The following is a 13,773-nucleotide window of genomic DNA, read 5'->3' as shown; positions in this document are numbered from 1 at the left end:
TCGTCAAAAGTAACTACTAGAAAATGTAGTAGGATACTAATCATGATTTTGTTTTGGGGTAAAGATTACATGAATTGCAATTCAAACCTGATGTTACTGCCTTAATATCTAGAAATCTTCCAAGGCTTATCACTACCTTTTTGATACACAAACTATAGTGCATTGATCATATTGAACATTCCAGTGGTGGATCCAGGGGGAGGGTTCTGTTTTTTTGGGGGGTGGGACCGACTAATGCATTTGGATGGGGACATGTAGTTGGACTATTGGAACCCCCCTTTTTAAAATGGCTGGATTCGCCCCTGCATTCTAAACATCCTATCCATGAACATTGACAGAAATTTATCAATGTAAATACATGTATATGTCCAGATATATATTCAAGTCACACAACCATGTTACATCTGTCAAGAAAATTACATGACATTTGCAAGGTGCAGGAATCTTATATATCTGTTCTAAAAATATAAGTGATGTCATTGTTAAAGTCATCTTTAAAAATTAGAGTTATCTCCCATTGTCCATAATTGTAGTTGAAATATCTACAACCAATGCTTTATTGACAATGCAATATTTAATTTTACTTCACACTGATAAAGTAACACAATCTTTATCTTTCAGTGCTTACAAGCACTTAATTTACGTTATAATGTAAATGACAAACTTACTGCTATACTTAAATGTATAGGAGTTACCCATAACATTCAAAACGTATGTATAACCTACTCAAATAAGCAACTATTTCCTGTTATGTTTCAGTAGCACATCAACATTTATTCATCTTTATTGTGTTTTTTAGGAGTTTGAATGTGGTGTACAGTTTGAAAGTACAGAGAAGAACAAACAAGAATGGTCTTTTACTCTGTATGATTTCGATGGGCAAGGCAAAGTAACAAAAGAGGTATTAACAGTTGTTATGGCTACATTTTAAAAGAAGTGAAGGGTTAAATAGGTTTTATAATTAATTTTAAAAAAGTTTATGAAAATATTTTCAATTCAAAGTGATAGTTTAAGTAGGAATATATAATATTTCAAGTACTGTCTAGTTCTTATCAGTAAACAGAAACATAGAAAGTCTGATTCGCTGCATAAAAATTTATTCAACTTCCAATTCTATGCAGACCCATACATGTAAAAACAGATTCCCTGCTTACAAACTGGTTCCTTTACTTGATTTATATTCCAACTACCAGTTCTTTAGCACCAGTTATACATTATATATCCAATTCAATTAGTCACAGTTATGGTTGATGATTTAATTCAGTAAACCATTTCTAATTTAATTTATAACAACATTTCTTATTCTAATTCTTTGTCATCTGACAGTTTATTAATCAAGATCCCTGTAGCGTTTTAATTGCCTAAGAAATTTATTACTTCATTGCTAAAGTGAGTTTTATTGATGTGAAATTGCAATGGTGCATATTAAAGATTGGACAAGAAAAATTATATGAAAAATTTATAGCATTTAAATTTTTCAATTTAAACAGAAATTGGAAGGTATTCTTTAATTAAAAGCCTCTAAAAGCAAATTTATTTCTTTTTAAGGAATCATTAAAATTATCAATTTGATTCACACTTTGAAGTTTTTAACTCGGTAAGATGAAACGTTCAAATTAAGACATGAAAATAGTTCAGTGTATATATCTTCCTTTGAAATACTGATATGGATTCAACATGAAAAATCATACATGAGCACAGCCTGGATTGTATATTAAACATGAAATGTTAGACAATTTAAAAGGTAGTAAGCTGTTATCAAAGTGTATAACCATGTCTCAATGCTTAACATTGAGAAGCTTAAGTAGAAGCTTGCCAAATAGTGACAGTTGTCAAGTTAATTAATAAAAGAAAATTATAACTTCTTAAAGTATCAACAAATTTTTTTTGTTAAAAGCGACACAAAAAAGTTATTGAAAGCGTTTTAAGTGGAGAGACAGTGGCACCCTCCAGGATGCATTTTATTCAGTGCTTCAATACCAACCAGATACACAACCTGCAAAAGGATGTTGAAGGCCGTATGGTAACTTAATAAAAAAGTACCCACTAAAGTTAAAAGTTGAAAAATGGATGACAAATAAGTATTCAGAAGCATTTGTAAACAGTAAAAGCCGCTAAAAAAAAAGCTTTTAAACAGGAGATTTGGGTAATACAGCAAATGTGTGTTTTGTTTGTTGGATTTTGTCTCTCTCTTCTTTTGAATATAAACCATGCCAGAAACATTTGTTGCCAACAAAAATCTACACTAGCATATAAACAAATTTTCCCTTCCTAAATTTTCAAGAGCACAATGAATTTGAGTGCAAGATTAAATCATGTTGGCTCTCTGCCTTTTTGACGCCTTTTAACAAAGATTGTTTGTTAACGTTTGTATATCAACATCGCCTTAATCTCTCTTTGGCAGACATACATTTTGATGATGAAAAAAAATCTGAAGTATGAAGAGTTTTTTAATTGTCTTTGATATTTACTGACTAGGATTAAAGGCTTTAGTTAATGACAATAACTACCCTTTGATCAGCAATTAATTAAGGATCAAAATAACTCGAAAAAAGTTGCTAGTGGGCAAATGGCTTGAAAATATGTCTGACGCATGCTGTGGCTCGGAAAAAGCATTTTTTATTACTTTTGAGTAATTATCTATGATATTTCTTTGATTTTTAAAGCTAAAGATAATTTTCAAAGGATGACTTAAACATTTTATTGATGTCCGCGTTGCTTTTGATCTATCCCTCTGAAAATTGAAGACAAAAGCTTGTGTTTGGAATTTAATTATTAAACTGATGGGACTTTTAGTATTGGAGTTGGGAGGCATGCAATATGTTTCCAACAGCTTGAGTTATATCCTATTAATTTATGTACTTTAATCGTACAATTTTTAGTCAAAGCAATTATATTACATGATGTATTAGTAATTGAAAGAATATAGATATAATAGATTTCATGCATTAGTTTCAGGAAAATTATTTCTACATTTATGTTTTCTGTTTGATGGGAATCACACCAGTTTTTAGAGGTTTATTTAGTTTAAAAGGATTTAGTTCCATTTAAACATTACTATGCACAAATGATGAATTTTAGTAATAAGCTAGCACAGTGCAACATATACTGGCAGATAAAAAATTTAAAGGCAATTTCAGGGGAAAATGTATGAGAGGGTTGGTTCAATAAATACTTCATGGTATTTTTTCTTTGGTTAACTAGTTACAGGGGAAAAAGGAAGGGGAGGGGGGGTGTAGAGGGACAATTTATTTAATACAACCTGTTACAAATGAAAATGAAAAAAAAATGAGTGACTGGGTATAAAAATATAAAAAACAGGTGTACCTGATATATATTGATTTTTTATTTAGTTTTTTTATATCTTTCCCAGGATTTATCCAGTTTGCTGAAAGCTTTATATGATGCAGTTGGATCCTCTATCAAAATACCCTCAAATGGAACAAAAACATTAAAACTCAGACTAACAGTGGGACCAGATGGGTCATTGTCACCCTGTCACAAAGGGTCACCCAAGTCCAAAGAAAATAAGGACAAGTGCAAGGACACTTCAAAGGTCAAGGACACTACAAAGTTACAAAAAGTAAACAATCTTACACAGGCAAATTTACAAATGCCCTTGAAACAGTGCAATAGTGAGAAACAAGGACATTGCTATGGTAACAATTTAAGTCAATGTCAAAGTCCAAAGAGATTACCGTTTACCTCGCAAGAACATCAACAGTTGGCAGAGTTAGTGCAAGAAAATATGGAACGCAATCACATTAAACAACTTAGGTGAGTTAACTTGATAGAAACTCCATTCTCAAGGCTTAGTTATGCTTAAAGGGTCTGCTTATACACACAGGATTAAGGGGTCAAATATGCAAAGGGTTTTCAAGACCCAAAGAGTGATTATACACTTGTACTTGTGTTAGACAAGTGTTAAAGGACATTAGTTTCGTTAACACTCTAACATTAAACAAAGAGCAGAACAATAAAGTACCAACATAAAAAATAGGAGATACGGCTTAGTTAGTTTTGGCCTTCAGACACTTTTGAGGAATTTGACTAACATAAGGCATTTCAGAACATTAATTTTATCAATGCTGACTGACAAGTTCTTTTTTTCTGATTTTTCTAAATTTTAAACTTTATCTTTACTGTAAACTCAACTTTTTTCCCTTCTGAGTAAAGAAATAAAAAAATATAAATTGTGACAAAAATTTTAAACTTGGATATATTCTTTAAAGAATACATAAACAATGTTTAAAATAGTGAAAATATAGTGACTTCAAATTCGAGCTTAACATGAAATAAGAATTTTGAAAAGTTTGTTGGTGTACAGCATAAGTGATCTACATTTCGACCCCTCATGGCCAAAGTACTCATAAATTACCAACTTCAAATCCATTACTTATAAATTATCACTGTAGTTTTAATATTGCATTCTTAGATAGATTCTTAATAATACATGTTTACAATGAGAGCTGGAATTCTGTTTAAGATCCTAATTAAACTTGAGAATGAATTCAGTAGAAAAAAACTCATGTAAAAGGTAGTAATGTTTCTGTGCTGTTTGATCAAAACTCACTTGTCGTTTGAAAATAGTTTTACAAAGAACCCATCAGTCCTCACAGGAAAAAATATATAAAAACCAAAAGGGAAAAAAATCAACTTTGATCACACCAGAAGAAAATCTCTTTGAAGTCTGTTTTACATGGGAGAATTCATTATATAGATGAATATTTGGATACAAATTGATTTAAAAGACCAAATCAATTTGTTGTTAAAGTGTTTTTGCGACATCTATTTCAATCAAAGAAAGCGATCCATCCATCTTGAAGAGGCTCCTTTCGTGTTCACTTTGTTCATTCGACATGAAACACTTTTAAATGTTAGAAATACTTTTCATAATATTTTCAAGGGTCATTTAAAAATTCATAATTATAAAGATTTTGGAAAAGGATACTTATAAGTTTTCGAAGATTAACCAGAATTGTTTGAAGTCTTATAAATGTATTTGACCTTGACACCTGTTTATATCTTATTTGATTTAAAAGTATGTGTCAATTTTGAAAAAAGATATGCCCTTCTCAGTGTCAAATTCTTACCCAAAGTACAGGTTGAAGAATTATTAAAGATTTTATAAGTTTTTTTAAAAGTCTTTTAAGTGAGGTTGACTACTAGGTTAATAAGATAAAGAGAATAACATAATATATATGATAAGACACAAGAAACCGCAGTTATGCAATATTTATGTATAGGACAAAAAAAATCTTAACTATAAATTTGCTATTGACTTAAAGAGTATTTATTAAAAGAACCACCAAAGTTAATTTATAAATATGAACATGATGATCCTTTGGACCCCTTTAATTTAACCTACAACTACTAGCATATCTATACAGTTCAAACATCAAAGATATGATGTGTATCAAAATGTCTTTGATCTTATACCTGTCTTTGTTCAATCAGGTGTGACTTCTTTAACTAATCAACCATAACTAATGTTCAGGATCACATTAATGTTTTATAATAATCACAGGCAACAAGTATTCAAATGAATTTAGTCCTGACAGGTTTATAGTACTTAATGTGAAGAATTTTTTTATTATCATAAATTGAAGGTTACTTGCTTAATTGAAAAAAAAATGTCATAATTTGATGAATTTCAATGTATGATTTAATGGTGGCTATAAAAAAAAAACTAAAAATAAACATTGGAAATAGCTAGAGGATTTTTTTTTGTAATTAGGGTAAAATTTGACAATCTCTATAAAAATCCATGGGACAGCTCTAAGGGGCAATCATAGTTATCAAACTTACTACAACAACACTTATAATAACTTTATATATCAAACTCACTACAACAGTTCTTACAGTAACTTTATTTGTATCGGTAATGATGCATCTGAATAAGCAAGATTTAGAATGAATTCCAACTATTTGGTACATGATCAATTTTAGTAACCTTTCTTTTGTGGTTAGAACTTGAAGGGCCTAATTTTATGATAGAGTGGACCACATTGTAAGGGTCAATATCCTTTAAAAGTGTATCTCAGTTTAACATTTACTACAGAATAGCAAGGGTTTTGGACCTAAACCTTCTTGTAAACGATTCCAACTACATTTTACTGAACTTTTTCATCAAGGGGAATCAGATAAGGTTTACTTAAAATAAAAAAGTTATATGATAAAACTATAAAGGAAACATTTTTCTTTAAGATTAAAGATCCGTTGCTTAATATTGGAAAAGATACAAATTATTTTCATAAAAAAGTTGCATAATTTTTCAACAACAGATCAGGTTCTTATTTTAGATTTAAAAGACTGAAATTAAATATTGTAAAAGATAATATTATAACAAATAATTATTGACTACAGATATCAATTTACTATTTCTTTTGTGAGGATATCTTTGATCATTGGATTGAAACAACTTGTTGATTATTTTACTTTATATTTATATTTTATGTTGATTATCAGTAGACGTTAGATGTTAGAATTACTATTAAAAAATCTAGGTTTATGGGTTCAGGAAAATGAGCTATGTGGAATGTTTGATCTTGTATCAGGATGGGGCCATATTTAAAGTGTATTTTGAAATTCATTTACTTGACTAACTTGAAGAGAATCCACTATTTGATAACTTCTTTTGTATGGTTAGTTGGAATTCAGGAGTATTAAACTCGGAACGACTTTTAAATGTTTGTCGTTATATACCTGTTACTAGAGGGAGTATTGAGAACTTGCTGTTAGGACAATCTAGAAAGTTTTATTCACTCTTTGAAGCCATTCTTAAAGAAAAACTATCCTAATACTGATGTTATAATAAAATATCAATCCAAACAAACATTGCATCACATGTTAGGCTTTTTTAATTTTCAAAAATTGAACGATATTGAAAACAGTATGATTTACAGAACTGCCGTCCGTTTTTGTATTGCCAATGCCTTAATAGAGCAAGTTGACATTTTATTTAACAAGAAACCCTTGAAATACCTTGTATGTAAACTAATAAACTAGAACATTTCAAGATTCTCTTTGATTTTTACCGAACTTGTGAAGTAAACAATATGGTACGATTATCACAGGAGATATGTTCTATGAAGTTGATTAATGTGTTTATTGAACATTTCCCAAAAGGCCTACATAACTTGCTTAGTATAATTCATTTTTTCAGATAAAACATGTTTGCATAGAAATAAATAATCTACATCAAAGACAATAGTATAATTATGCCTTTTATGTGATCAGGGTGATTAAGAGAAAGTCTTTCTTGTAACTGCTTTCATCAGATCTAATTTCTGTTTACGATTACACATGTATTATTTATAGTCCAGTACATACTTGTATGCTTAGGGTCCATCATAATTAGCTAACATTATCAAGAAAAAGTAAGGAATTTTTAATCCAGTTTTTTTGTCTAAGTCTTATAGCTGCTGAAAAATCCTTTGCTTTCGTAATCTAAACCATACAACAACCAATCAATCAAATTAACTGAATGTATCTTTCACTCATGGCTTCCCAAACCTCATATATTCGGGACAATTTAAAAATGTTCCGACATTGTATGTCTGTGAAAAGCATGTGACTGTCTAAAACAGAATATCTTTTGTCTTTAAGAGCCTTGAAGGTCTGTCTAGCAGCTGTATAATTAGAAGTTCCCTCTCATTGAACACCATACACTCTTTTTTAATTTTCAAATTGAATTTAATTATGACAAAGTATAACGAATGAATAATTAAAACTTAACTGTTCTAATTGATTAAAAGTGTTCAATGTATGCATTTTGTCATTAGTGCATTTTGAATGGTATTGAAATTCAATAATCTAAACCATACAACAACCAATCAATCAAATTAACTGAATGTATCTTTCACTCATGGCTTCCCAAACCTCATATATTCGGGACAATTTAAAAATGTTCCGACATTGTATGTCTGTGAAAAGCATGTGACTGTCTAAAACAGAATATCTTTTGTCTTTAAGAGCCTTGAAGGTCTGTCTAGCAGCTGTATAATTAGAAGTTCCCTCTCATTGAACACCATACACTCTTTTTTAATTTTCAAATTGAATTTAATTATGACAAAGTATAACGAATGAATAATTAAAACTTAACTGTTCTAATTGATTAAAAGTGTTCAATGTATGCATTTTGTCATTAGTGCATTTTGAATGGTATTGAAATTCAATTGAGAACACCTTTGACTAAATAGTCCAGAAGATTAATGGCGGGATGCACTTTAAACATACATATTTACAATCTAGATCACATAATGTTACGGTTTCTGAACATTGCTACAATTTAAAATTTATTGACAGCATCATGCAATGTTTTGTGTGAATTTTATGCTTTGAACATGTATTTGTTTTTTTATTGCTGTTTAAGTCGTAAACACAAAACATGGTGAATAAGCAACATCTTGTAGTCTTTCAACATAACAATTATGTAGTTTCAGTAAATTAAACAATTTAAAAAGGTTTGAGAGAATTATTATAGAGTAAAAACATATCATGCATACAAACCATTAAAATAAATAATCAATTTTTTTGGATGGCTGAAGGGAGGTAATTCCAATTTATAAAGTAATTAAATATTATTTTTTTGTCTTTTCAGACGGCATCATTCTGATTGTAGAGGAAATACTCATGAACATTCTCATCACAAACGACGTCACCGTGGACACTGTAGTAAAAACAATGGTGCAACTAACGTTAATGAAAGGGCGAAGGAATGTCAAGATCGTAGGAATTATTACCTCGATTTGGCTGGAATCGAGCACACTGCAGTAAAGGGACAAAATAATACATTGTGTGAGGATACTCAACATCAAAGGTCAAGGTCAAATGACCTTCCACATAAATGTGACAATGTGAAAAAAGAGGTTGAATTTTTACCCAAACATTTAGACTTGACATCTAGGGTAGATCATATTAGATCAAAGTCATTCGACCCACAGGAAATTGCAAGTAGGTCACCGAAAGGACATCACAAGACAATTTCCTCCTCGCTCTCACCATCAAAATCACACAAATTCAGGCCGTTAAGTTTGCCAATGAACATTGAGCCAGCAATAGCTTCTCATTATCATAGGCGACACCGACAGCGAGAAAAGGACCATGACCTTGCAATGCAACAAGTTGCAGAATGGATTGAAAAAGAGCATACAATTGACAAGGATGGTGAAAAAGTGATTGTACAGAGACATGAACATCATCATATACATGAACACCATCATCACCATCACTACCACCATTATCATGAGGCATGATGGGTAATTGTTATGGTTAAAAAATGGTTGCTCAAGACTTATGCTTGGAATGTAAACAGATTATTTAAAGATAAAGGATGGTTATATATTTAATTTTCACAGTTTTGTAAATTTTCTACTTTCACAATTTTTAAATCCTCATTTGAAATGAAATACCTTGAAACAGGCACTTGGAATTAATTATTTGTTTATGCTTTTAAGAAAGCGAAACAGTTTATTTATCAATATATATACACAATCTGTATTTTGTAAAATTAAAATTTCGCATTAGGATTTCTATATGTATTAATATTATAGTCATTTATTGATGCTAAATAGGGCATATTGAAATCCATTGTTTATTGTATAGTCATTTTGTTACTTGAATCTCATTAGAGGATATTTTGTCATGTGATATTTTGCTGCCCTGATTTGCTTAAGTAATTTGCATAATTTGTCAGATGTAAATTTCTTTTTTTAAATTTTAAGTGTAGTCATACAATAAATTATGTTGTTTTCATGTTTGAATAAATAGGATAGAAGATAAAGAAATTGTCATTAGTTGCATAAAAAGTTTACCACATTATGAAATTAACATGTGGAAACTTATTATATGTTTATGTTACCAGCATATTGCCATTTGTTTTCATTTTTGATTGTCAACTTGTATATGAAAAAAAAAGATTGTAAGAGATATCAGTTAGAAGGTTTAAGGCAGGTACCCAACACTTTCACTAAAATTAATTTGGCTCGTTTAATTTTCATAAAATTTTGTCAAAGTATTTACTTTGACACTTTAACAAAAATTTAAAAATTTAAAATTTTTTGAACCAACCATTTTGTCAGAAAAATTACACTGGTTATATAGCAATTTGACAACCACCAATTTGGATCATTGAGAAGCTTAATATTCCTTTTACAACACATTGTAATTAAAACGATTAGCTGACTTTACAGAGTTATCTCCCTGAAGTGTTAGGTACCACCTTAATCTAATGTACTAAATGCTTTATCAAAAAGAACTGTAAGCAACAATCTACAGATATCCACATATTGGGAAAATGAAACAGTATATGAGAATTTTTATATAATCCATAATGGATATTTTATATGTATTTTGTAAAAAAAAAACAATATTTGACGAAAAGCTTTAAGTAGAATTTTTGAGAGATGTTATTTTTACTTGATTACAAACTGTTCTTGGGCTTATTACATATTCAACTCAGGGTATTGTGATCAATTTTGTTATTTATTTTTAATTGTGGACTTGAAGATGTGTCTGTAAGAATGAATGATTTTGTTTTTGTTGATGGCTGTTGTTAAATTGTTATTACCTAACTGATTTCACCTGGCTTATATCTTTAATTGAAATGCTACACAATTCAGAGATGTTCTTGAGAAGCAAATTTGAATAGCGGTCTTCACTCTTAAACACAAGACCACCAGTCGAGGCATTTGAAAATATTTTTGGGCTTTTAAAATTCTCATTACAAGTTTATTAACAGAATCCAACTAAAATTTTCATAAATATTAGCTTCTTGTTTCATAGATTTTAAAGTTTATCGTGAAAACTGCAATTGTGGTCACTATATAGATTTATTGCAAAAATAATTGTTATACGTTATACTTTTCTTGAAAAAGCTATCCTTTAATTGTGCAATATTTGAACGACATTTGATCAGGTGAAATTGTTCAGGTAATACCTGGGTTGTACCTTATTTACTTGGTAGTATGTCTGATTTCTATTGACTGATCTATTTTAAGGATTATTTCTTCATCTATAATTTCTTAGACCTGTTTTGTAACACAATTTACCTAGCTGTTATTTTTGAATATTTTTGCATGTAAGATTGTTTTACGAATAAATTTCTAAACTTAAATTATTTTTATGGTTTCTTTAAAGAAATGGGCACAGGTTGCTTCTATATTAATTATACACAAACCTTTTAAAATACAAAATCTGAATCTTTAAAATAATGAAGATGACATTCTGTATGGTTGTATATTGTTAAATTATGTGTGAATGTTCTGTATTTTTGTAAGAAAATAGAGTGAATTTTATGTAATGATTGTAGAAAAAAGTTTACCTTTACTTTTAAAGTAAAATTCTTGATAATCTATAAGTTCTGTGTTTTAAAGTTCAGATAATCCTGAAACAGAGAAGGTCATATATAAAACTAAGGTACTTTGTAACTTTGTTGCTTCTTTTGAATGTCCTTTAATGTTATAAACATATATAGGATCTTCTAACAAACTCTTTTACTGTATACATTCTCAAGAAAAATCATAGCTGTTTCTACATGTAGTTTACACAGTAAAAAACAATTTCAGAAATCTGCCTGTGTCTGGTAACTCTCCCACATCTGACCGTCTTGAACATTTATATAAACTGCCACTTATATCATTAAAGAAATACAGCTTCCATTATCATTGGTTCCACTATGTATCAGTCACCATATTTCATGCTCAAATCAACTACCTCAACAAATATAGAAGTATGGATTGATCATTGTACTGTTGGTACTTTCCTTTTTTGTACACACTGATTTTACAATATCATATGAACATTTAAGAAATGTTTCAAGCTGTTCTTAGTTAATTTCAATTACACAGATTTTTTGTGAATAATTTTATTTTAAAATTTTGATAGTTTATAGACAAAAAATGATTTATTCTATAGGAACATGTGTTACAGAAAATATTTCCTCATCAAATTAAATTACAACCGGTATAAATATAGCACTGAAAATGATTAATTATGTTAAACAATTACTAAGTATGAAAACTATAAAGATGAAATTTGTCCAACAAGCTTGCACATCTAAAATTGATAAACAGATTGTGTGCATAGATACAGTTAGAAATATTTTGAGGCAAAAAGAATTTGAATATCTGACAAATATGAACGACAAAAATAGGGTAATTCATCTTATTGTGGAAACAAATTGCAAACAAAAAGCTTGTTTAGTGTTATATACTTAATCCCTATTTTATACTGTGTATATCATTTATGAAAATCTGTGTCCATTGCTTCATCACATGACAAGTTGTTGTTATTTGTTGGGTACCAATCATTGTTTCAGAAATCTCTGGATTAAACCCTGTACTAAATACTGAGTATTTATTATCCATTTCAAACTTTGAAAAGCTAACACTACAAATGCATGTACTAGAAACTGACAAAGCTAAATACTGAGTATTTATTGTTCATCTGAAACTTTAAAAAAGCATACATTACAAATACTAGAAACTGACAATGTCTTTTTATAATTTCATAGTTATCTTTTTTCATATTTTGTATTGGGAGATAGTTTTATTACTTTGAAATATGTTATCAAAGCATGACTACAGCATATTCTGTATTATTTGACTGTAATATGTCTATAAAAATACAATCATTTGACCAAGGTTATTGTTTCTGTCCTTGCACATATGACCATCAGATGTAATAAAATAGCCTTAAATTGACGATTTTGTCTTTTAAATATATGTGAAAGAAATATTATTTGCTAGTTATCTGTATAAAGAGAAGCAAGAGATCGCAAAGAGACATTCAAACTCATAAATTGAAAATAAACTGGCAACACCATGGCTAAAAAAGAAAAAGACCAACAGGCAAAAAATAGTTCACAACACACAACATATAATAGATAACTAGACTGAGTAACACAAACTCACCAAAATCCAGGTGGGATCTCAGGTGCTCCAGAAGGAGAAACAGATCCTGCTCCACATGTGGCACCTGTGGTGTTACTCATGTTTCTACACTCCCAATTAAAAAATCTTGATTCCTTAGGTCACAATTGGGATAAGGGGATTGAGTTGTAGTTACTAGGAACATATTCAATAACGGTCAACCAACTCATAATGCCCTCATTCAACATTCAAAGGCACAGTTTAAACTTCATCACTTGAAACTCTGGGTTTAATTGCTTCCTTGTGAGCAGTAAACCAACTACCAAGGAAATCATGATAGGCAATACAAGCCCTGGAATATCGCATCAACTGGGAGATGTTTTAAATTGCTCTGTATGCAGGCAATGCTGGAATATTGCTACATAGAAATAGAAAATTAACAATTGGGGAAACTGGGAGAATCATCTCTTTTATCAATTGCTAGATGTAATTCAACATATGAGGCAGTTTTAGCTGTATATGTTGTATATGTTTATTAAAAGTTTGTTGGGATAATGCTTTCCACATAGTCACAACATTTTGAATTATTCTCTGAGAGAAAATCTGTTCATCTATGAAGCGGAAAGTAAAGTTTAAGAATACTTCTGACGACTTTTCTCTTCCTAAGAAGTTCCTGGCCTCATATTAACAAAGGAACATGTCGTTATGAAGAGGGGCAAAGTTTGTTTTCGTGGGAAAGTCGATTGTATGTTGAAAAACACTTCCTCCAAATGTAAAAAAATACCAATATGCTGTCGATCAAGGAATCAAGCATCTTAATAATGTAAATTTCAGAGATTGTTTTGTTTGAATCAGTGATTTTTGAGAAAGAAGGATGTATCTCTCCCTTAGACAAGTTCCT

The 13,773-nt window shown here is 30.0% G+C and overlaps 1 protein-coding gene across 7 annotated transcripts in view; it reads left to right on the top strand.

Moving 5' to 3' along the window:
- LOC134721597 (protein naked cuticle homolog 2-like) overlaps positions 1-12,704 on the top strand; it is a 58,984-nt gene extending 46,280 nt beyond the window's left edge. For all 7 annotated transcript variants that reach the window (XM_063584695.1, XM_063584694.1, XM_063584697.1 and 4 more), the window contains 3 exons: positions 800-901; positions 3,374-3,777; positions 8,603-12,704. In XM_063584695.1, the coding sequence (XP_063440765.1) occupies positions 800-901; positions 3,374-3,777; positions 8,603-9,257 (1,161 nt within the window). In that variant the 3' untranslated portion in view covers positions 9,258-12,704. The remainder of the gene's footprint in view (positions 1-799; positions 902-3,373; positions 3,778-8,602) is intronic.
- Positions 12,705-13,773: the final 1,069 nt, after the last annotated feature.

The sequence above is a fragment of the Mytilus trossulus genome, chromosome 6 (assembly GCF_036588685.1).
Source record: "Mytilus trossulus isolate FHL-02 chromosome 6, PNRI_Mtr1.1.1.hap1, whole genome shotgun sequence".
Classification (NCBI taxonomy): Eukaryota; Metazoa; Mollusca; class Bivalvia; order Mytilida; family Mytilidae; genus Mytilus; species Mytilus trossulus.
The sequence above is the reverse complement of the archived record's forward strand: the minus strand, read 5'-3'. Positions and strand labels throughout refer to the sequence as shown.